General features: G+C 49.8%; 4 protein-coding genes across 4 annotated transcripts; 2 read left to right on the forward strand and 2 right to left on the reverse strand.

Moving 5' to 3' along the window:
- Positions 1-11,605: 11,605 nt before the first annotated feature.
- On the forward strand, positions 11,606-13,044 carry SCP_1900870 (hypothetical protein; the record flags this gene model as incomplete). Its single annotated transcript, XM_027765350.1, has 5 exons — positions 11,606-11,980; positions 12,029-12,179; positions 12,231-12,589; positions 12,642-12,821; positions 12,886-13,044. The coding sequence occupies 5 exons, from the start codon at positions 11,606-11,608 to the stop codon at positions 13,042-13,044; spliced, it is 1,224 nt and encodes a 407-aa protein (XP_027621151.1).
- A 1,903-nt stretch (positions 13,045-14,947) lies between these two features.
- On the reverse strand, positions 14,948-15,427 carry SCP_1900880 (hypothetical protein; the record flags this gene model as incomplete). The annotated part of the gene is made up of 1 exon (XM_027765351.1): positions 14,948-15,427. The coding sequence occupies one exon, from the start codon at positions 15,425-15,427 to the stop codon at positions 14,948-14,950; it is 480 nt and encodes a 159-aa protein (XP_027621152.1).
- A 130-nt stretch (positions 15,428-15,557) lies between these two features.
- Positions 15,558-16,870, forward strand: SCP_1900890 (hypothetical protein; the record flags this gene model as incomplete). Its single annotated transcript, XM_027765352.1, has 4 exons — positions 15,558-15,672; positions 15,724-15,759; positions 15,812-15,876; positions 15,926-16,870. The coding sequence occupies 4 exons, from the start codon at positions 15,558-15,560 to the stop codon at positions 16,868-16,870; spliced, it is 1,161 nt and encodes a 386-aa protein (XP_027621153.1).
- Positions 16,871-21,240: 4,370 nt separating this feature from the next.
- Positions 21,241-22,845, reverse strand: SCP_1900900 (hypothetical protein; the record flags this gene model as incomplete). Its single annotated transcript, XM_027765353.1, has 1 exon — positions 21,241-22,845. The coding sequence occupies one exon, from the start codon at positions 22,843-22,845 to the stop codon at positions 21,241-21,243; it is 1,605 nt and encodes a 534-aa protein (XP_027621154.1).
- Positions 22,846-23,347: the final 502 nt, after the last annotated feature.

Raw genomic sequence — 23,347 nt, forward strand, 5'->3', positions numbered from 1 at the left:
CGGCTGTACATGAACTTTGCCTGCACAATTTCTACGGTTTTCATAAGCTAGTAGACATTCAGATCCTGTAATCTATGCTTCAAAGAAGAAATCTGACCCAGCTCTCCATAGTCACTGTAGGTGAGCTATTCTCTTGACATTTGCCGGCCTGTGGCACTGAATGTGTCCACACTCGCAGACCATCCAGAAATTTCCTCAGTAAGGAGCACGAGCCTGCCTAACTTACTGACATAGCCGAGAAGATGCCCTACAGCAGCAGCGCGCAGCGTACGGACCCCGAAATTTACTTTATGAATTACTCGCTCAATTTCCCGTATCTCATTTTCTTCACAGTTCGTCTTGTCCAAGAGAAAAGGCTGAGCGGTCCTCCCAGCTGTCTTCCACTGCCCGCACGCCACCGCCTCACCCACCGTCACTCCGGAAGCTGCATGCACCCCCACTTCCGAATCCCAAAATCACCCGTATCGCAGCCATCTCCACTGCATATGGAGGCCGATGCTGATGAATTCTCCTCCCGCCTCAAGATCTCAGCAGCTTCCTCCCGTGCCTCACATTCAAAACCACACCATGCGAGAGGAAGCAGCCCGAGCAGGGTGTTGTACAACCCAAAGGCGGACCCGATTCGCAAACCGGTCAGACACTATCTCGGACAGCGATTCGAGTTCATACGCGCCTCGTCGACCTACCGGACCTCCGCCGCCGCCACGGACTCACCAGCAGGGTCAGCAGTTGCGGACTGCGGATGACGGGCATCCACAGTTATTCGACCACAGATTCAACCACAGAAAGGACGATCCTGTCCGGTTCTCTGTCCTTATGCATCCGCATGCGTCCCCGAATGGGGAAGTGCTTACTCACTCCGTGACATCCCGAGTCTCCTGCAGTCCCTCCATCCCGCTTCGATGCCGCTGTAAGTTCGGAAATTGCGCAAGAATATCTCGAGGTGACCAACCTTACCTCCCATATATGGGTATGCACTAATCATGTGTTCGTGACAGGATTTCATTTACTATGCATACATGTTCTACACGGGGCTTCTCGAGGAGCACAATCTCGCTGAGTTTCGCTCCGATTGGGCACTCGGTGACCTCGCCCACTACCGTATGGCGATGGTGGTCGGCTCACCGTTTCTGCAATTGCTACAGCTTCTGCAATTGCAGCGAGCCATTCTCTTGACACTCCTTGGCCTGCTACACCTAACGCATCCACATCCCGAGATTCCCTCGGTGAAGCGTGTCTCGCCAACGCCCGCCGCAAACGCCCGCAGCGCGCATCGATTACTCACCGCAACGGAGAAGGGTGCAGCACATCGATCACAGCGAATCATATCACGCTGCTATATTGAATGGCCAAGCGGCTGTCCATATTTGTTGGCAAGAACATACATCGGCCTATAAGATGCAGATCTGGGTATAATCGATTGCAGGGTAATACCGCCAATCGTCATATGAGTGAGGAGATTATACCAAGTCTGCTTGATCTTGCTGCGGCGGTCTAGATGATGTGAATGAGCTGCTGACTGAAGGAGCGCCGCCTCAGTTGAAAGTCCGACACCGACTGTAGCGCTATGACTCCCAGTCATGTCGCTCTTGGTGGTTACTGGTCACTCGTTGGCAGTGAAATAGATTCTTCGGTAAGACAGAGTAGGGCAGTTTTGGAATGAGAATATGATTTAAACGATTGTATCCAGAAATCTTACTATTGCCAAATTGACAACAGGCTCCTCGCTGGTTTGAAGAGCGCCCGGACCGGATGAGTGGAATTCTGCATACTGCATCATGCCGTCGGCTGACCAGCGGCATCGTTTTGGTGGTAGGTTGACAACGAACTACGGCAACCTCCCAATACTACGATAATTCATCCTTTGGCAATGCACCAGCGACACCTTTGCGCCCTCGCTAAATTGGTGCTGAATATTGCACACCTCGAAGTCGAGATGTCGGACAAAATTGCGATCATATCGCGTGTTTTGGCGGTCGCTATTGAACATGAAAGCTCTGGTATGGTCAACTTGCTTTCGTCAGTTTGCCTCTGCTAATTATTCATCTGCTTCGTTGGCTGAAGTAGTTGAGATGTGTTCTGTTGATGATGCACTTTCGATATGGGTAATCGAAAATGCCTTCGCTCTCTCTTTGAATACTCACAATACCTATCAGTTTGACTCGGAAAGAGGTGTAGGCCATGTGGGCTACCCATCCACCTCTGGGCAAGGATATCCCCATTCATACTCAGCAATCCTTCGCTCTCTGGATGCTATTCCTGCACGTGCGTGCCCGACGCTGGTGGGCATCTTGCTATTTAATACTCGTTATCCAGCTCCTATCAAAGCCAAAACTGAGATGTGGTACTGTATTATACGGGGAAGGCAGATCGGTGTGTTTGTGTCCCAGTATGTATTGCACTATCTCCAAATGTCCTACCATCTGACATGGATGGCATTGTAGACATGAGGTGGATTCCTATACAGATGTCATCGGTGCCATGTGGACAGTCTGCAGCTCCTTTCACGAGGCCCTGGATGAGCTTAACATGGCCTTTATTCGAGGACGAGTGTCGCTACTTGATGGTGACCATCTCATGCCATAGTTCCATGATTGTAATTTGAGTATTAGTTATGATCGCGCAAGAAGTCCACAGGTGCTGTGATTGTGGCGGCGGGGATGTGAGGGGAAATGCTAGTGGGATAGTAATTGTTTGCCTCAATGGCATATTCACTCGTACAAAGTTGGAGGACTGCCACATACCCGTGGAGAATCCATACATCATGGATAAGGGGCCTAATCTGGGTGTCGAGGCAATGTCTAACCGTCAGAACTAAGCAGATGTTAACGTCTTGAAGAGAAGAATGTATTCTACACGGGTTGAGAGCAATCACCTTGAATCAATGTCCAGAACGGTGCGCTACCTGCAATAAGGGCATGTCCCAGTCGCAGCTGATAGCCTCGACATATCAACCGAGGGTCCGCTTTGAATGCAACTAAATGACGTCCGAGGAAGACAGACCACGAACGGACTGACCAGATCCATGTGTCATACTCCATGCTCCATCACACCAAGAATACAGCATCCGAAATAGAAGCGACTTGACCGTTATAAGCAACTATCGGAACATAGAGCACTGGAAGTGGAGAAGACATTACCATTGCATTTGAAATGCGGTTCCTCCTGTTCGAAACGCTCGAGGGTCTGGCGACGACCACAGACAGGCCAAGATTGGACTGCTTGAGACGTGTGAGGTATCATTACCGGTGCAAGTGGTACGAAGAGGATGTTGCATCTAGTTTTAGCACGAATGCAGGTGGACGACAAGGACAGCATAGAAATGACTTATGATTCACCTATTTCTGTAATTAGCACTAGGGTACCAACAAGAGGATCAGTATATGCTACAAATACATGTGCGGAATTGTACCATAGCGGTCTCAGACCCTCGTCGGCAGACATCTTCATCATCCCTAGTACTCCCAGAAATGCATAGAAATTCAAAAAAGTTCGACGTACAACAAATCTTGACAGTCCGTCCTGATACGGTTTGGTCCATCACAGAATGAAGAGCCGTCGCAGGGTCCCGAGGCTGAGCGTGAAGAACCGGAGCTTTAGGAATTTGTTGGTTCAAAATCCTCGAAGTCTTAGACGAAATATGAAGTCTGCCAGTCCTTCAATGGAGTACTAGATAGTAAGCAAGACCGAACGTACCCTGAAATGAGAATGTCCCATCCATTGGGAGATGTGTACTTGGAACGCGTTCCCGGTAATGACAGTTACCAAGGATTTCTCCATAGCGACATACGAGCTCCTTTGTGACACAATTACAAAGTCCGGTGCGTCGAGGACACCCCACCACAGTCGGTGCCGTTCGGCGCTCGGGGTGCCCCGCAGAGCACACTGGGGGGGAAGGGGAGGCTGCAGGTCCAACTGTATACATCCGCTGTCCCAACGCATGCAGTAACCATGCCTGCAGCGCCCACGGGTCCACATCTTGCCGAAGCACGTCCGGCTACACAGCAAGGAGCGCATACGAAAGGTCAGTCATTGAGAATGGAGCACGCACCGGTCACACAACATCACGAGCATCTCCTCGCCCCGTTTGCACTGATGCTATCTCGGTGTGTGCACGCATCGCGCTCGTCTCAGTCTCGTCGTCTTCACTCTCCCTCTCCTCCACACTGGCGTTAAGCTATGCATTTAGGAGCTCAACCATATTGGCGTTGTGCGCGGCAGTGCTCTGGGTACTTGCAAGTCCTCCGCAAACATCTGCTCCATGTGTGGGTCTGAGAAGTACTATCACCGAGAGGCCAAGATTCTTAATACTTACTAGTAACAACTCCGATTATAATCTCTCTTCTATATCCTTCATGCACGATCCACACTTCGAAACCTCTATCTATGTTTGGGCGTGAGCGCACAGAAAAGAAGAAGAAAGGACGCGTACTCGATGATGGCGGTCTTTACGACGCGAATTACTACGTTCATCCTGGTGGAACCTCGGACCTAGGCTCGTTAACCAGCCTCTAGTATATAGGAAGAAAGAGCCGTTCCTCTATATAGCGCGTTGCTGTCGCGATCACGTGGTTTTTTTTGTTTTTTCCTCTCTCCATTGTATGAATTATTGATGCAATCGTTGTGCATCCCGTTGAATATTAGGAACATGTATATTTCACACATGTCGTTTGGTGTCGATCGAGTACATGCATAATGTGTTCTGAAATAAAGAAGGTGTACATCAGTGCAAGTTGTATGGTACGCTCGTATAATATGCCGAGGCAATGATGTCACATTGCAATGTTATGATACTGATATCTAGTATACTAGTTACTTAAATACCATGCTTTCATATGTTGTGGACTATAAGTTCCCGATATATGTTCCGAACAAATGAGTGGGAATGCCTTTCTCGGTATCTTTGGATTGTAATACTCACTTACAATAAAATTAAGTACACCCATCATAGCTTATTCAACCGTTCACGTATAGACTGTTGCTGTGAAATATATTGCTAGTGTAATACGTAACTATTGCTACCTATATAATTACTTTGTTTGCATGCATCGGGAGAGTTCCCAATAGGGAAACTGTCGTACGGTTGTTATCTAGATCGAGTCCACTCTCTCACGATGTGATTGGGTGCACCTTTACTTATTTCGTGTACGAGTATTCACCTCATCCAGAGAACATTAAAAATTATCCTTGCTGTATACACTCTACCAACCGCCTAGGTAGTGATCTTCCTATGCGGGATATTTTCAGTATGTCTGGCGAACTTATCCTCACCTAGCTCCTTTTCCTGGTACTCTGGTTATTTACTCCATATGTCCTACAGAACTGAGTGGGCGGGATGACCGAGCACGTCCATTGTGATCGGGACATGGCCTGCACCAGTGGCGATAATAAAGTACTTGTGTTATACTGGGCAGGGTTCTACTTGAGGGCGATACATCGGGTTTGCAGGTCATGGTGTTTAGAACAAACTTAAACTACCCCAGTACTCGCACAATATGGCAACACAAGCGGTTGACCCAACGCCAGCTTTCCGTGTATTTTCCGGTACGGGCCGCGCAGATACAGGTAGGAAGCCGAAAGTTATGGACGCGCGACAATGCCCGCAAGGAGCTGGGATGTATATGATTACCCAAGCATCTAGAGGCCTTATGTAATCGGCAGATTAGAGAGAGTATAAGCAATCGAGGTGACGCCTTACCAAGGCCAAGCAACCAGATTTGAAAAACTGGGATCATAATGTAGGACGGGTGTCTTCGTAACAGAGATCCGACGGCGAAGAGGTAGTAAGTCATGTGACTTGTTGTGTATTTTCGAGGTCCTCGGTTTTCCCATCCTCGAGAAGATAGGAGGATACGGATTGACAGGCATTTGGTTCGCAGGGATAGTGAAGCCATGTGTGGTTATGAGCACACCTTTTACTCTGGAGTATGTATCAATTCGCACGCGTCGGTCTGTCCAAGTAAATGTAAACTACAGACAATTCTGCAATCCACTTGATTACGCCGCATTTGGTGAGTATTCTTGAACCCTCTTTCTGCAGCTCAGGGATCAGTCCTTCTTGATGATAGCACTTCCAGCTGGCTGCGGATCTGATGACTGCGCTGCGATAGCATGTCGACACGGCTACAAGCGGTTCTCAAGATCTGATCTCTTCGTTTATTCCTCCCACGACTGTCACGGCTCCCGTGAGCTCGAGCTCTAGAGCTCTCACCTTCTCCATCGATTCGTCCATAGTCAACGTGAATGCTCCATCGTAATGGAGCGTGTTGCTCAACCCACCTCGGGTAGCGATTACAAATGGACTTCTTCGGCGTGCAATCTAGCTTGACCTCGTAAGCTATTTGATGAGTTGCCGCTTTGAACGTCGACTGTCGTACAAGTGCTAATCCACATGGACAGTCCGTGACCACCGTAGGATCCATGTGGACCTCAGTCAGAATCCGATTTTATCCGTTCGCTCGGAAGGAGCAGTGTACTAGATCCCCGAGCGCATCCGCATAAACAAATCTGACACTGCCCTGGTGCGTCAGCCAGGAAAATGACAGGTTGAAGGCTCTTGCGACAGAGGATGAGTCCGCTCCGAGCTATTCGAGGAAACTATCCTAGGTGAGTTATCCTCGCCGTGCGTCCACTTACAGTTCAAAGTGTCCTGAAGCGGGTCGGGCCTATATTGTTGAGGTCACGGACATAAGGCATCCTGAGAAATTGCAGGCGGCAGTGGATATTTTCTACGAGAATTCCATAAATATGACGCACCTACCCAAGATGCGTAAAAACCTTTGGGATGTCGGCCGTGCCTTCTAGGTTGTTTTCATTCTGGGCGCATTTCGGAATTTACATTCCGCACCTCCACTTCTCACAAGTGCACGAGCCGATCCACATCCCGGCGTTGTACTCCGACCATTCACGCTCCCTGTCAAGTATCCCTGGTAGCCTTCTGAGTTCCTCCGCTCTCCGCCTTGCCTCCTCCTGTGCATTCCGCGGGCTGGTGCTCCAATGTATCGACGTGCCTTGTGCATGCGGTCGGACGCCGACGCGCCTCCTCAACCTGCTCGCCCCGCCCGCAGGCGCTTCCCCTTGGCAGTGCGCGCCTTCTCCCACAGACTTGTCCCTCCTTGTCACGAGTATAGATCTCCTTGATGCGTAGCGCGAACATTAATATACCCAGTGTTGGCCTTTCGGTATGATGAAGGTGGAGCCGGAGAAGGAGCAGTGGCAGATGATTGCTAGGGACCGGTACGCTCGCGGACTTGACAATGCCCGGTGCATAGCTAGCTCGCGACGTTAGTTCCCTGATTAAGTATATTTTACTTGTCTTGTCCCAGTTAGTATGACATCGCGCAAGCTAAGTTTGATGCGTGCACTGGCACATTTAACCCAATAATTAAGAACCTCCGATCTCGAGTGTACAATCCTCTCTGACTGAACAGCAATTTGAACACTGCTTGAATCATGGCAGTTTTTTCAAGTCCGGATAATTTTCGAAGCACATCAAGTGTCGTGACCAGTACAGGATGTCGGATCAATTTTCTCTGTTGCGTGAGTTCTTTTTGCGACGATCCTGCATCCCGTTGAATATCACGGACATGTATATTTCACACGGGACATTTGGTGTCGATCGAGTACATGCAGAATGTGTTATTGAATAAAAAGGGTGTACGTCAGTGCTAGCTCTCTGGTATGCTCGTATAATATGCCGAGCCAATGATGTCACATTGGCATGCCATGATACTGACGTCTAGTATACTGGTCATTCAAATATCATGCTTTGATGGTTTGTGGACTATAAGTTCCCAACATATGTTGTGAGCATATGAGTGAGAGTGCGTTTGTTGGTAACTTTTGATTGTAATACTCACTTACAATAAAATAAAGTACACCTGTGATAGCTTACTCAATGGTTCGTGTGTCGACTGTCCCTGTGAAATAGATTGCTAGTGCAATACATAACTGCTACCTACAGAACTACTTCGTCTGCATGGATCGTTAGGGTTCCCAATGCGGTACCAAGTGTTGTACATCTCTTATCTAGATCCACTGGCTGCGACACGCCCTTCCCGAACCCACACAGCGAGCACCTCTCTGCCACCCAGCTCCGGCCTCTCGTGCGGCGCAATCCTCAAGCAGGTCGAAGGGTCTCTAAAGTGCCTGAACATCACATACATCGACCTCCTCCAGATTCACCGTTGCCTGTAGAGGAGAGGAGATGACGCTACAACTCTACACTACATCTAATGCTCGGTTGTTGAATAGAACTCCCCTCCCCATCATGTCGTATTCCAGTGTGTATTCCAGTTCCGTGGTCACCTGCATTAAGCCAAAGGTGCGCTCGCGGTCTTCTGTACTGCATCGGAACGCCGGGCGGATGCATGTGCCTTCGCTTGACGTCTGGCTGGAGATCAGACTTCACGGCGTATGAGAAATTCATTCCTGGTACACCCGGACCACGTAGCCATAATACGAAGGCTGTAACTTGTTGACTAAGCCACTAAAATCACTTTACTTTACTCACAACAAAGCACGACACCAAGATATCAAATATCCGTCAGATTCAAGATACATGTGAGCGAGAACTCTGCCCCGTTCGTTCCTGCAGTTGCAAGTGCAGTTCACTGAGCGTCTGCTGCGCGTGAATAACCCCATACAGACTGCGTAAGGAGTTCTCACCTCCAAACAAGCACTTGAACGAGTGCGTATATCCCAGTACGCATCTAGAGCACTGTCCAATAGTGCATGTTGGAGATACGGGTCGACCTGGATTTGAAGAACCTTTCGAGTGGTTCTCTTCGCTTCCATCAGCATCATTATTACACGTACATGCGTCGCGAAGACTCACTTGAATACGGGAGAAGATTACATGATGTTGTGCCTCTTGAATATTGAGACGATGTTTGAAGTCCTTCAGCGGTGACAACTTCCCAAAGACCATTATTGCGTCGTCGTCATCGTCGCGCTGGATAAATGTATCAAGAATAGCACTGGCATCTGTTAGGATCTTCTGCCGATCACAACGCAAGGAGTTTAAACGAAAAAATAAGCGCGAGATGATGAGAGTATTTTCTGCTATTTCTCTATACTCGAGGTTCGGAGGAAGATTCGACTGTCAACATTAGTTGATGACTGACTGCAGACGTTAGAAATTCACCACGGCACACCTTGTTTATAATGGCTTCGATAATAGTCCGTTCAATGGATGACCATTTCTCCTGTAGTGCCAGTACATCGCTCAAGAGCGCTTGATGGGTACCTCTTAACGCGATAAGGTCACCTCCGGAGTCAGACACCTGAAAGAACCTTAGTGATGACCATAAACAGTACATGGCACTCTTGAAAACTTGCCTTCTCCAAGGAGAGACTAATCAATAATGCAGTTTTGTACGAAGACTGTAGACTCTCTTTCACTACTACAATACCGTTCTCGGCACCGATCCGCACTATTTTGCTCATTATTTCCTCAGGGATCCTGTGGGAATCATAGTGGTGTAGGATGTGTGAGATGTCAAGGGCAGAAAGCACTCTGAAACGGAGTGAATGATCATGCAATCAAGTATTTCATCCGGAACTTACTCGTCAGCATCGGCTTGCAGAGTCTCAACTTTATTGTTTATGCTCTTCTGGATCCATGTCTCCAGGTCTTTGGAAGCGTTAAAGTACTGGTGGAATTTGAGTTACTTCCACGGCTTACCAGGGGGATAGTTGTGGCGAATCGCTGATTGCAATTCAAATACCATGGTAGGCTATGTCGCCTTGAGAAAGGAGTGTTGTCGCCACAGCACCATTCAGTCCTGTCCGGTTTTATGTAGGGGAGAGCACAAGGTAGATAGGTGAGTGGCATAACAGTCCTTCGTTCCTTTGTTATGCGTCGGGAGACTCGGAACGAGCGGCGACATCCTTGCACAGGATATTTCTTTGTTTCAACAGAAGTGCTTCACATATGAGGGTAGAATGGAAGGCAGAGGCTCCGGCATTGTATCGAAGTCAGCAGACACAGCGTACTACCGTATAGGCTCGTTAACCAGCCTCTAATAGAAAGATAGCCTTAAGGAGTCGGTCCTCTCTAGAGAACTACGCGAATTAATACCCGGGCTTTCAGTGCCGGGGCTCTTGCCTACAGTGGAGCCTATTACAACAGCAGCCAAGGATTAATATTAATGCTTACAGTAAGGTACGATTTTCACGCTTAGTTGCCAAAATTCCTAGCTACTTGTACCTTCAACCACTGGAGCACGTGACGAGCTGCGGGTTTATTGTTTCATCATCGAAAGCTTGTTAACTCTAGTAGATAGGAAGGAGTCCTCCTCTCTGTAGAGTGTGGATCCTCGTATGAGGAGCTGCGGAGAAGTCCCCCGTGGGAACTGCGGAGATCGAACATGCCGACGGCAAAAAAAGCGCACGAAACTTGCAAGGCAAAGGCGGATGAATCGATATTCAGGACACCTCTCTGCCAGTACAGGAAATGTGGAGGTAATTACCATGCAGTACAATGCGATTTTTCCAGCATTATTAGACTACATAATGCATTCATGTGCACCGCGTCATGGTCATGTGCAAATCATGTGAGGGTCTCTGCCGTTTGGCCGATGTCAATATTCTCAATGGTTCCCACGGGGTGCCTCTCAGAGCTCATACAAGGCCAAGTGCGCCCAATATTGTTCAAGGCCCGCGCTATCAATGGCTCGTCAAAGTAAGTGTACCCTTTGACATCAAGTCTCAATTCAGTTAATCAATTGTTATCGCCTTGTCGTTTGTTAGAATTTGATAGTACTAGTGAGCGTATCTGTAGTATCGGCATCACAAACCAAGTCCTGACAACTATATATTATCAGGGATACAGTTTCCACTCACTCAAAACGCTGAATGTACTTCCCGCTCCTTGGCAGAGCCTTTCAAGTCTTTGCCCAAGTGCTGGCGTTGTGATGGAGGGCACAAGAGGCAATGCAGATTCACCGGTGCGTACATACAAAACATATACAAGATGTATATATTTAATAAAGAATATGCAGGTCACAGAGTTGCCGCTCACGATGGCTTTGTGACGTTCTCCTACGGGGATTGCGAAATTCCGGCATTTCCTCGTGTATTTAATCAGAGAATGACCGCCGAGGTTGCACAACTGAAACTAGTGTGTTTAGTACAAACCTTCTAGATGATCAGATCTAAACTAACTGGGCACATCGGTTACTCAGAAGGCTTGTGCAGAGATTTTGCTTCCACTCCTCCGAGCAGAGCAAGATCATCAGTCACAACCCGGCATCATCTACCGTCATAGGGAGCTGACGACACGCGTTACTTGCGGTACAATTTTCCCTGTTTCTCATCCCCCTTGTTTTCCGCCAACACTATATCTTACATGATGTCCCGCCTACAGATATATGTACGACCGAGTTGTTCTCACGGACGTGGCTATGTGCAACTTGCGGCCGAGAAGTGTGTACTCCTTGCCGGAGTAGCATTGAGCAGGTAACTTTCTCAACATGGGATGTACGACCAACAAGTTGAATTTGTCTATGTCAAGGTCTACTTCTGTGAGATTACCTGTAGGCCAGCCGACTTCTTTCCAACGACTCGGTTCACTCCTTTGGAGCTCACTGGCGCCATTCACACGATGGAGCACACACTGAACGATTTCCAAAAGAGTTCAGCCAATCCTGTCACTCAGGCGGTGAGATTAATGCATAATCACAGCGTCCCCGCTGTGAATATCTATGGCTGGGATACTCCCAGTCTTCCTCTTCCGAGCTTTAGCGCTGCTACTTTCGATGCGTTCTGGTCTCGGAATATCCCGGTCAAGATCACTGATGTCGATTCAAAGTTTCAAGGGGTTTGGGGACCGGAATATTTTGTTGCACAATTCGGGGATGTGAAAGTCACTCTTCAGGATTGTGAAGCGGAGATTGCGAAAACAAGTACTGTTGGTGAATTCTTTAAAACGTTCGGAAATCAACAAGTCGCTGAACGCGCGACAATCATGAAGTTAAAGGTAACGCGATGTTTTCATCTTATACAGGATCTTGTTGACCTTCTCCAGGACTGGCCACCGGAAAAGCACTTCAGCACACAATTCCCAGAGCTCTTTAAGGCGTTCATGGATGGGGTTCCCTATCCTGATCTCGCGCGACTGGATGGAGTTCTGAATCTAGCGGCTCATTTTCCGCAGAATGGGATCCCTCCCGATCTTGGTAAGCGGTTATCTTATAAGTAAGGGCTCTGCCTTCTGACAAATACTACAGGTCCGAAGATGTATAACGCACACGGCTCGAAGCACGATAACTTGCACCACGGATCTACAAAACTGCACATAGACATTACGGATGCTGTCAACGTCTTACTGTGGGCTGCAGATACCGCAGACGGTGAACTTGGTGGCGCTCTGTGGCACATCTTCCCAGCTGTCTCTGCACCTGAAATCCGGAGGTTTCTGACCCAGGTTTATGATTTTCGCGGCCCCGGGGATCCAATACATTCGCACAGTGTGTATTTCACCCCTGAGATGCTCAACAACCTTGAGGCGCAGTGCAGTATCAAGCCGTATGTGCTCTTTCAACGTCCTGGAGAAGCAGTCTTCATTCCGGCGGGTTCACCCCATCAGGTGCATGTTTCTGTGTCCATTCTACCCCTCTTCTCCTGACGATTGTATGCAGGTCAGCAATCAGACGGATGCCATCAAGATCGCATGTGACTTCATTTCCATTGCTAACTTGGCACACACACAGAACGTGGTTGACGAGCTTCGGGAGCAACGCTTGCTGAGTGGGTGGGGAGACGACGTTCTGCAATTCTATACCACTTTGTGGTATGCTTGGACGTCTGTCTCAGCACTTGTTGGAACTCTCCCGAGCTGCGAACAGTCCCACGAACACCAGAATCCTGACGTGATTGTTGAAGGCGACATTCCCCTTACTAGCCCAGCTCCGCAGCCTTGTTCCCCTCCGCATGAAGCTCTATTTTCCTATGGATGTGTCGACACATATCCTGAACAATGTCCCGATGACAATCCTCGATTATTGCACAAGGAACAACGGCGGAAGAACAGGAACAAACTGAAACACAGGGCGCAGAAAGAAGCCCATGCCTTTTCAGAACGTCCCTATAAATCAGGCCACGATTTTCCTTGTCCGTTCTCTAATTGTCTTGGAAAATTCCACCGGGCGGGACTTCTTGATCATCTGTGAGCCTTCCTGTGTGTATCGAACGCTGACATCCATGTGCTGACAGTTTCATTTCATGAAAGTCGATCGAAGCATGCGATTTACGTTAAGCTGGACAAAGGGGAAGAAGATGCTCTGCGTCGACCGAATAAAGTTCCAGATGCTAAATTTTTGGAAAGACTGGGTAACTCCTTATTGAATGATAGCATATAGGTATGGTGTATGTTAGTGTCTTGATTTGTCCCCGAATTTATGAGACCTAAAGACGGCAAATATGTGGAAGTCACAGCAAGTATTTCTCTGACCGATGGGAAAGTCTGCTAGTCAAGACCCTTTTTTGGCGCATTCTACGGGTGGGCCTGGACACAGACATTATAGTACATCATTTCTCAAAATGTGCAGGTTTATTCTGCAATGAACCCCACACTTATGTCTCAGATCGCCTGGAATTTCGCAGGTGCTTAGTGGAATAACCAGCTATAGACCATAAGTATTCCTTGGGAGTCCTGTACTTCAGCAAGTAGTCTCCTCTTTCCTTGCGCAACATTTCCGCAACTAGGTTAAGCTTGTCTGGCGGGGGGTGCATGTAATGCAGTCTGTACTCAGCGACACAAGGCGTCTGTGGATACATCCATCTTGCGTTAAGTCAATCCGTCTCCGCTTTCATCACTCGAGGCCGTTCTACAGACATGAGATGTGTATTGAGTGAAAACTACATCGCCTAGGGCACATGTGATAGAAAGCCATCCCGCCTATGTGCTGAAATGGCACGTCTTCCCGGATAAACCAACCATAAAATCAGGAGGCCGATCACCGAAAAAGTTAGCATCGCAAGCATCGCGATCTTGATATGAGAATAAGATGTATGCACATATTAATTAATGAAAGCTTGAGGATACTGCACATTGTAACTTACCAAGAAAATACGCCTTGGGTGTAGCACTTCTATTCTTCAGAGTGAGATACATATATTATAATGGCATGGAGGTGCTCACCTTGTCTATATGTTTGCCATATCTGTACACAACTTGGAGAGGCCAGAGCGATAATATGGACATCGGGATCTTCTAGATGATCATTCACCTGCTGCGTTATGTAGCACAAAAATAGGAAAGAGAAGCAAAAAGCATACGGCAATTGCGCGAATTGGATTGATGTCTAAGCCGTTGTGAGACTACTCTGTATGTGATCATAGAACCGGTACTCACCTGGTTGAATAGTTTGCATCTTGATTGCATCAATACAGTTCCACAGTCGTACTGACCCCAGATCGTGCACACCAATCAACACTGTGGCATCATGTGTGAATAATACTGTTGGGATGGCCCTCCGACATTGGTGTTTGAACGTCCTTTTTATGAGGCCGGACTCTAAGTCGTAGATCTGGAAAACAAAAGGTCGAGAGACTGCGATGTGAGTACCATCTGGTGATAGACTTGTACATCCACTGCAACGATCACACTGAATACATGTATCTGCATACATACAAGATACTTACAGAGAAGAAGATTGTGCAATCACACGGATGACACGTTCAGCTCTGGTATCCCACAACCTAGAGATATCATGTGTCTGTCAGTGTGCATGACGAAGGGACATAGTTTCTCTTGCGTACTGAATTCCATGGTGGTGGTACGATGCGACCAACTGGATTACATTCTCGGAGGTGATGCGCCAATGCATTGCAGCCAGAGAGACATCCTCTCTTGAATTTGAGCGGTTCGTCAATGGGCGACCAAGTGTTCTGCTTTGCTCCCAGTCGTCTGATCGAACCCTTGCATCAACACTGCGCTTACATTTCACACCATGAAACTCGTTGCCTCGGAGATACGTACATTTATGTCTGCCTTGCCAGATTCGTATGTCAATACCGGAGCCTGTAGCGAGATAATCTCCGCGGATACAGGCTCGGTCAATGCGGTGATTCCTGGCGCGGAAGTAGGTAGCGTCCAGGGTGTCCTGTGGAAGACGTTAGGCCACAGCGTGCAAGGCCATATCATACGCACCAAGGTAATTACAACGGTCAGAATAATTCCGCTCTGGCAACAACATATCAAGGTAGGCCAGTCAGCTTCGACCCAGATCACGGCGGTGACAGGACTACGCGTGAGCACCAGGTGATGTAGCCGCCCGTCATCGAGGTTGGAGATGAAGATCCTGCCGTCGGAACCACCCGCGGCGACGTACTTTCCAGTAGGGTCAATATCAACACACGTAACACCTTCTGAGTGCAACCCGAGTGAAGGATACTTGAGACGGTACTCCAGAAGCGGCGGCATGATCGTCTCAGTTTATTGGGGGCTCAGCTCTTTTAAGGGAGGTCGGTCACGTGCCACATAGGACAATGCATATCCAGCTGCAGGCGAATTGAGCGTCCATTCTTCTCCTTCTCTACGCAGTACTATCGCGATGCTTGCATTTGCACATCATCCACGCTACAACCCATCGCGATTCGTCGCAGAAGAGCCGTCAGAAGTATTCCCACCTCTGAAAGGGCAACCTATGACCGCCGATAGCTCATTCCGTGAGCAGACAATCATGCCGGGACGAACTACTGACTCAACGTACTTTCCAGTGAATGAATCTTCTGGAGACCTTGCGCGTGCACACGGTGAGCTCCTCTATTGAGTTGTGCTGTCGTGATCTGATTGCGTTGACATCAGAGACAGATTTCCACAGTCAGAGCAGAGGAGGAGCAAGCGACTTTTCGCTCGTTCCCTTGTCTGATGTACGTGATTGCGCACCAACGTTACTTTATTGTCTTAAAAAGATTTCAGGTGTCCCTGAAGGTTGCTACCGCGCCGGGATCACATGCCGGTGGAGCGCCCCGTCGTATCAACCATACTATACCTACGAACAGGGACTTCGGACCGACCAAATGGCGAGGCTTGTCCTGGGCATCACTTGGGAACTACACGTGGATTCTTCTCGGTTTGTCCGTCGCATATTTTTTGGGAATTATGCAGCCGGTTTACGTTGTCGAGATATCCGCGAGCAAGATAGTATGCCAAACCTTGTCTCATCTACGGTCGTCAACTGGTTTGCTACCCATTCCTGAACGCTGTCGGTCAATTGATCAGCATCTTTCCTTTGGATGCTCCTGCACTCCTCTCCAACCCGAGTCGCCATCAATTGGAGGCCGAGATTTTGCGTTACGTGCTGACGGTGCGAAGTTTATACCGGGGCTCACGACGAATAATTTTCTCGAAAAGAGCAGTGAGGCGGATATCCAGCGACGTATCCCTGACTTGGCGCCCACGGGAGAGAATCACCGGTCATTTCCAGGCGGCGAGGGCCAACTTGGTATAGTGCTTGTGGAGCCTATCCTCATCGCGCAGGTCACGATCAACCGCACGCAATTCTCTCCTGCACCTTCACTGGAATGCCTACCTCGCGACTTCATTTTGTGGGGTCTCATTGACGGAGACGATAACGTCCTTAAGTCTCGTCAAAATTCTACTCTCGTTCACAGGCTCTTCTCTCGACTCCCTCCTACGTTCAGTTTTCCGTCATCCAGTGTTACAGAATCGTTCTCGCCCCTCGTATACTCTAGGTATGACCCCCGCAACGGATTAGCCCAGAGTTTCTCCATCTTCGACGAAGTTGTCTTGCTTGAGCTCGACTTTGGCGTCGTCGTGCTCCAGATCCTTAACAATTGGGGTGGCTCGTCCACATGCTTACATAGAGTAGAGGTTCGTGGGCGTTTGCGTACAGAGGATTAAGCCATGGAGTTGTTGTATCACGGAGATATCTTGAGTCTATAGTACTAGTAGACTCATCCAAATGCTTGGTGTACTCGGAATCACTGTGCGGCGTGTGGCTGATAGACCTATAACTCTAGTGTTTCCTTTACCAGTACCCAGCCTGCAATTTCCTTCGATCCTTTATCGTCATAGCCAGCCGAATACTCCATTCAAACGCCAGAAGGCGGGACTCCGAAGAACTAAACCTTAACACGCTCGGGTCGGTCAACGTGAAGGACAGAGCACGTATGATAGGATGGCATATGAGGACAATCTTCACAGCATGCTCTTGAGATGAATCGACCGGGAATAGCTGACGGCATCTTGTCCTTGGGAGGATGTACCCGCTACCTAACTGAGGAACAGTAAAAACCTATCGTCAGTTGTGTCATTAGTGCAGTGAATAATGTCGAAAACCTCGAAGTCAGGGCGTCTGGAAGGCAACCGACGCAGTCCTATAATGACACTTTCACGAGACGTGAGCTTGACTTTAAGCAGACATAGGCTATCTCTCACCAGTGCGTCTCGAGTCGCTCTGCGAAATTTCCAAGGTCAAGTGCCCATATGGCATATTTGCAAACACTGGTTCTCCACATCCTGAGCCAGCTGCCAATGTCCTTGTAGGCGAGTTGGCGAATAATTAGTCTCGGTGAGAAGGTATGTTCAAGTCCCTCGTCAGAGCTTCCTGGCAGTCCCGATAGCAAGCCGGCGATGTGGTCCCTGCACATGTATTTATGCGTTTTCCATGCAAGCTTCTGACAATCTCTGGAACAATAACGGACACGACTAGGAACTCCGCGACATCAGAACACCAATAACATATGCGCAGAAAAAACGTACCGGCATCTCTCGCATTCCCATAAATTACCGTGTCGGCCGTAAGAACTGTAATCGTCCAAGCAATAGTAACATCTGAAGCTTAAGTCACTGTTCATACCGGGTGACTGGGGCGTACACACGGTTTGGCTGTGTGGTATCATACTGCCAGACCGACGCACTCCATTTAAGACCCTTCCAGCGCGAACAAAGGAAGCTGAGACGGATAACGGTGCCGCAGACAGACAATGGAGGCTAGGACTAGCCAGGTAGTGAAAAGAAGCAACAACGCCGCAGCATGATTTGCCTAGTATCCGGAGTACTTTGTGCCACTCGGTGATCACCAGGAACAAATGAAGCTCGCATTGGAGATGAGCCTACACACCCTTTGTTCAGTGAGTATATATTAGAGGCAACGGACCTATGTAAAATCTGGTCTCCCCACGATGTACAGCCTTTCTGTCACCTCCACGTTCGGTGCAAGAGACCTGCAATTCGCATTACGACTTCCAAACACCTCTAGAGCGTATATCTGGAAATCGGTAGAAGCGCGAATACTCCATATACTTGAGCATGAAAATCCCCAGGAGGCGGGTGGTGGGTTTCACGTGCTCCACATTTAAATTTCGCCCTAATATTTGCTTCAGCCTACTACGTATCACTAAAATTCAAAAATTGCAGACGAGCACTACCCTTCGTTGGCGTACGCATGCGACGGCATAGAGGAGGAGGAGTTTGTTTCTTGCGACGCCTGCAGCCCGAGAATCTTTTAGCAAAGCTCGATGAGGTAAGCCTGAGCATGATTCCATAAGATGATACTAACTCAGGTGGCAGTCTCGTATGGTGTTCAATTTCAAGGTCAGACTCACGCGTACACGTCGCCGACATTGCCGATGCCGCTTAATATTCGACGACCACTTCATCTTCAACATGTTTAGTGCATCACTAGCTGAAGTGGTAGTGAGCGCTCGTACTGAGATGGCTCTGGCTGACGCATTCAATTATGACGAGGGAAATGTTTTTCTGTAGTGCACAGACGTTAGAACCGCGACACAATACGAGATAGTCTACATAGCTCCAGATTATGATCCGCAAAACGGAGTGTTATCCCCAGTACGTACGGTACCCAGAGTTCGAAAAGGTTCAACGGAGGATAGATAAGGATGTACCCGATCACTTGAGTGATGTGGATTCCGACGAGGAGAGAAATCGCCGAACTCGAGGTTCTGAGTGTGGAGAAGCCCACAGGGGTAGCGAGGACCCAATATTCACAGCAGTCAGTGCTGCAACAAGCCGGGCAGAATACATCATGCTCAGCCGCCCGCGCATGGCCGGTATGCTCTCATGTCCGCCAATCTACACATCGAGAACATGGAGGCCGACAGCGCACGTTGTAGATCAAGGACTCTGCGGGGCCTGATTAGAGTGCGAGGTGTGTAATTTCCATGCGCCTGAGACTCGGGTCAGTCGAACGATGGAGAAATAGCATTCATGCGTAGGTCCATACAGCCTAGAAGGCTAACACTGGTTGTTCCTCGTCTGGGTATTGACTTCGCAGGGTTCCTGTTGGATCACGATCGCCAAATGAGCACGAGCGATGGATCTGGCGACCACAACATACCTAGCTCCTGAATAACGTGCCAATCCAAGGGTGTTCTTGTCCTGGGTGACCCATGTTCAACTTCTTCTGGAATTGGGGACATTGTCAATACTTTTGGAGTGTATGTCTTTCGCGCGGCCTGGATAGCCTGGACCGCCGCTGGAGGGCAGCCTCGGAACGTCCTCGGAGATAGACTGGCCCAAGCCCAAACTTCGTGTGGCTGCCGTTCGCGATGGAGGTGAGCCTTCTGTCTCGGGTATTAATGCGCGGTACTTTGCTAGCTATCTCATCCTGTGGGAAGTAAGGTGAATGCCGTTGGCATCGCATGTTGAGTGGCCGATCTTGTTCGATACTGTCGTATTACCTAGTCTGCTTTCGTTCGAAGGGTCCGAACCGTAGTACACGATTTCGGAGTTACATAAGCACAATGATCTCCGAAACGCGTCCCGTAGATCTGGTGTAACGCGACGCGTCGCCGGCCTGTGTCTGGCGCGACCGTCGCTTTCGTCGTGATCTAGTTGGAGTCGCAGGGGTCTGCGGGATCGGCCTACGATGTGGATGCGGACTCTGCGGGATAGACATGGGGAGTAGGGAAGCAGGGGATGGGGAGTACGGAAACAGAGGATGAGAAGGCAGACGTGGCGAAAGATGCAGCACCAAAACCAACTGTCGGGCCATAGAAGGTAGGACTTTCCGAGTGCAAACATCGGCTAAGGGTTGGACTAGGGAAATGGTAGGGAGTATTGGATGCAGACACAGACTGAGGTACTAACAAAGTAGGACTGTAGGAGGCGCGGTATACGTTGAGTCCGCGGAAGACGAGAGAATGGACAACATAGCTTGCGGTGTATCATAAGAAGGCACATCCTCAACAGAATTATCTTGAAATCGACTCGGAAACATGCCGCAAGTGCACGGTTTGCGTGGACTCGTCGACGCGAAGGGCAGCGTCGGTACTGTACATCTCACGTTGGATCTCTTTCGATCAGGAACTCACGGTCGGCACTGCGGCCCGGGCTTCGGCATCGGCTCGGCATGTTGAATTGCTGTACTACGGTTCGAGGGGCGCGTTCGAAAGCAGACCTTTATTCTGACCGTCCTCCCCACCTCAGCAAGGTCAATATTGGTTTGCCTTCGGGAGACTACGTATTACCATTAGATTGAATGCATGCTTGAGTAGCTCCCGAGGAGCCCTGCAATCATGACAGCGCGACTGTGCGCAACCGGGGCGCCTTCAGTGGATTTCCTAGACGCTTTGAAGGCGTGGCGTGCTCTGGCCAGCCTGGCCAGTGCGCGCGTCGAGCCCGTGAAGCCCAGGGCAAGCGACAGCGCATGCCGCATAAGGGTGCGCACGTGGAGGCGCGACGCGCCAATAAAACGCGTCAACAAACCTAACGCGGCGTCAACAAACCTAACGCGTCAACAAAACGCGTCAACAGCGCACAACAACATTTTTTAGCGGCCAGGCCCCTGCACAACACCCCCCTTTCCGAGCTGACCTATCGCCCCGCGCTACACATTCTGCGAATGTATCGGGTCCCGACTCCTGAAATCCCTGCGTCGAGTAGAAACTTGCGAATTAATGGTGTCGATTCTGCTTTGAATAGGTGCCAAACAGCGTGACCGGGGCGACCGGAGATTCCATCCGCCGCCCACAACATGATGTTAACCGCATCGGTGATATCTATGTGTAACTTCGTCGAGCCATGGTGGTGGCTATCTTGAGGAGAACCGTACGCATTGTACATCTTCGGACCTGAGAGGAATGAGAGCTACCCATCAGAATACTTAGATAAATAATCATACCGAGATCGCCTTGGGTCCTTTGCCTAGTAATTCTCGCTTCGGCACAGCACAAATCAGAAGTACGAACTACGTATGCATACATATATCGCAGTACGAGGAATCAAAGACGTAAGAGCGGATTCGACAGTCACACATTATTATCCTCCTCCTCCTTGATCTTGATTAGTATACGGGCGACAATGCCAGCCGCCTTAGCGACATTACTCCTATCCGCTTCGTGGACCTTCGGTAGTTGTACTTTGAATTTGTCTGGATGCCACTTCAGGATATCACCTTTGAGAACTTCCCTCCGAGTCTTGCCTGGCAGGCGCTGAGGATGAAACAAGAAGTCTCGGACGCAGTCCTCGGTGATATCCTCGGGAGCAGTGATGCCTATAAAGACTGGCCAAGGCATGTCGAAGAAACGAACGGGACCGTCGAATTTGAAGTTCGGTTGCCTCAGCGCAGACCAGCGATAGTCGTAACTTTCGAAGGCGTGTGATATGAACACTGCCTCCGCCGCCTGAGCCTCCCGGAGGGCCTCCTCTTGTCGCTGGCGAGCTGCCTCCTCCTGTCGCCGGCGTGTTGCCTCCTGCTGTCTACGCGCCTCTTCCTGCCTCCTTCTAGCCTCCTCTTCCTGCTGCAACCGCGCCTCCGCTTCCTCGCGGCACCTGCGCTCACGCTCCAGGCGTTCACGCTTCCGGAGCTCCTCTGCCTTCCGCCTGGACTCTTCACGCTCCGCTCGCCATCGCCTTCCCATCCACGCTTTATGGAGGCGGTTAAGCTCGTCAAGTCGATGAGCCTGCTCCACCTGTTCGCGTTGCATGCGCAGCTGCTCGGCATGCTGCTGCATCTGCTCTACGCGGCGTTGGTCGGCTAGGCGCTCCGCCTCGACACGACGTTCCTCCTCCTCCCAGAGCTCCTTCGCCTTCTTATCGTGCTCCTCTATCTCCTTGATGCGTTGCGGCATCTCCACTGCTGCGCGCTGGACTGCATCACGTGTGGCGTCGATGCCGGAGCGGATCACTTTCTGAACGACAAGGCGAGAGAACTGTTTGAGCAGCATGCAGTCTTCGTTGTCCAGGGGACCCTCGTCCATCACCTTCTGTGCGAGAGGGTTCGCAGCGAGCAGCGCGCTGACGTTGGCGTGCGCTTCGGCCTGGATGACTTCTAGGGGAGGGTGGCGCACGTAACCTCGCTGCAAGGGCCGCGCACGCTGCCCTCGCACGTGGACGCGTTGCGGTCCTGTCGTAGGATGAATATTTCCTGGAAGCGGATCCGCGGCGATGGGTGTCTGCTTGGGAGCTTGAGGGGTGTAATGCAAAGGGGAAGGCGCGACAGGCGGGGATGAAAACAAAGGCCTTTTCTTCGGAAGATTCAAAGGAGTGCCTGGCGAAGGCGCGGGCGATTCGTTGAAAAAGTTCTTTGGCAGAGGAGAGAACGGTCTGTCGGTCGGCGGAGAGGGAGGATCAGTGTAGGGCCTCCTGTGCGGGATAAACGCGTAATTGGATGGGCGAGTGGGAGCGTCACCGATGTTGAACTCTCCGCGCGAAGTAGATGGTGGGACATTGGAAGGAGACGCAGGGGCATCCGTAGAGGGCAGGGGATCGGTTGGAAACTCCGGCGAAGGGGCGATATGGCCTCGCTGGTGAGCGTCTTGGAAAAGGTGAGGATGCCCTTCTTCTGCTCGCTTCCTCGGCTTTGGGTAGGGACGATAGTAGTTCCATTGCTGGGGATGACCGTTATTGAACATAACGATCGGTGAGGATAGCGTAGGGCTCCTGATATAAGCGAAGCGGTTGAACGCTCCTAGACGTGAGTGCCGTGGTGGGAATCTAGACCTGGTAGGAGAAACGAGTCAGAGAGTACGCACTCCCAGAATTTATACAAGCGGCGAGCACGAAGTGACGCACGATTCACGTGAGCGCGATGCGTGAACTCCATTGTGGTAGATGTCTGGACAATGGAATCTCCCAGGATCTACCTGAATGGAGGAACTCCTTTGTGAAACATACAATGGTTCGCCGCTGCCCTCATCAAAAGCAGAACGGCATACGAATGACAACCGCGTGTGTGCCGTGCGGACTACCAGATGAGCAATCACAGAAAGTGAAGCTTTGAGAGCCTGCAGATTGCCGGAGGTGAGGAAAAATGAAGACGGAAGATCGCGGACGATATCAGATGAGCTCGAGCTCGAAGAAGACTCGGGAGTACGCTGCGTCGAAGTGGATCATACGACTGGGTCAAAAGCAGTA

The sequence above is a fragment of the Sparassis crispa genome, assembly GCF_003851025.1.
Source record: "Sparassis crispa DNA, contig_000018F, whole genome shotgun sequence".
Lineage (NCBI taxonomy): Eukaryota > Fungi > Basidiomycota > Agaricomycetes > Polyporales > Sparassidaceae > Sparassis > Sparassis crispa.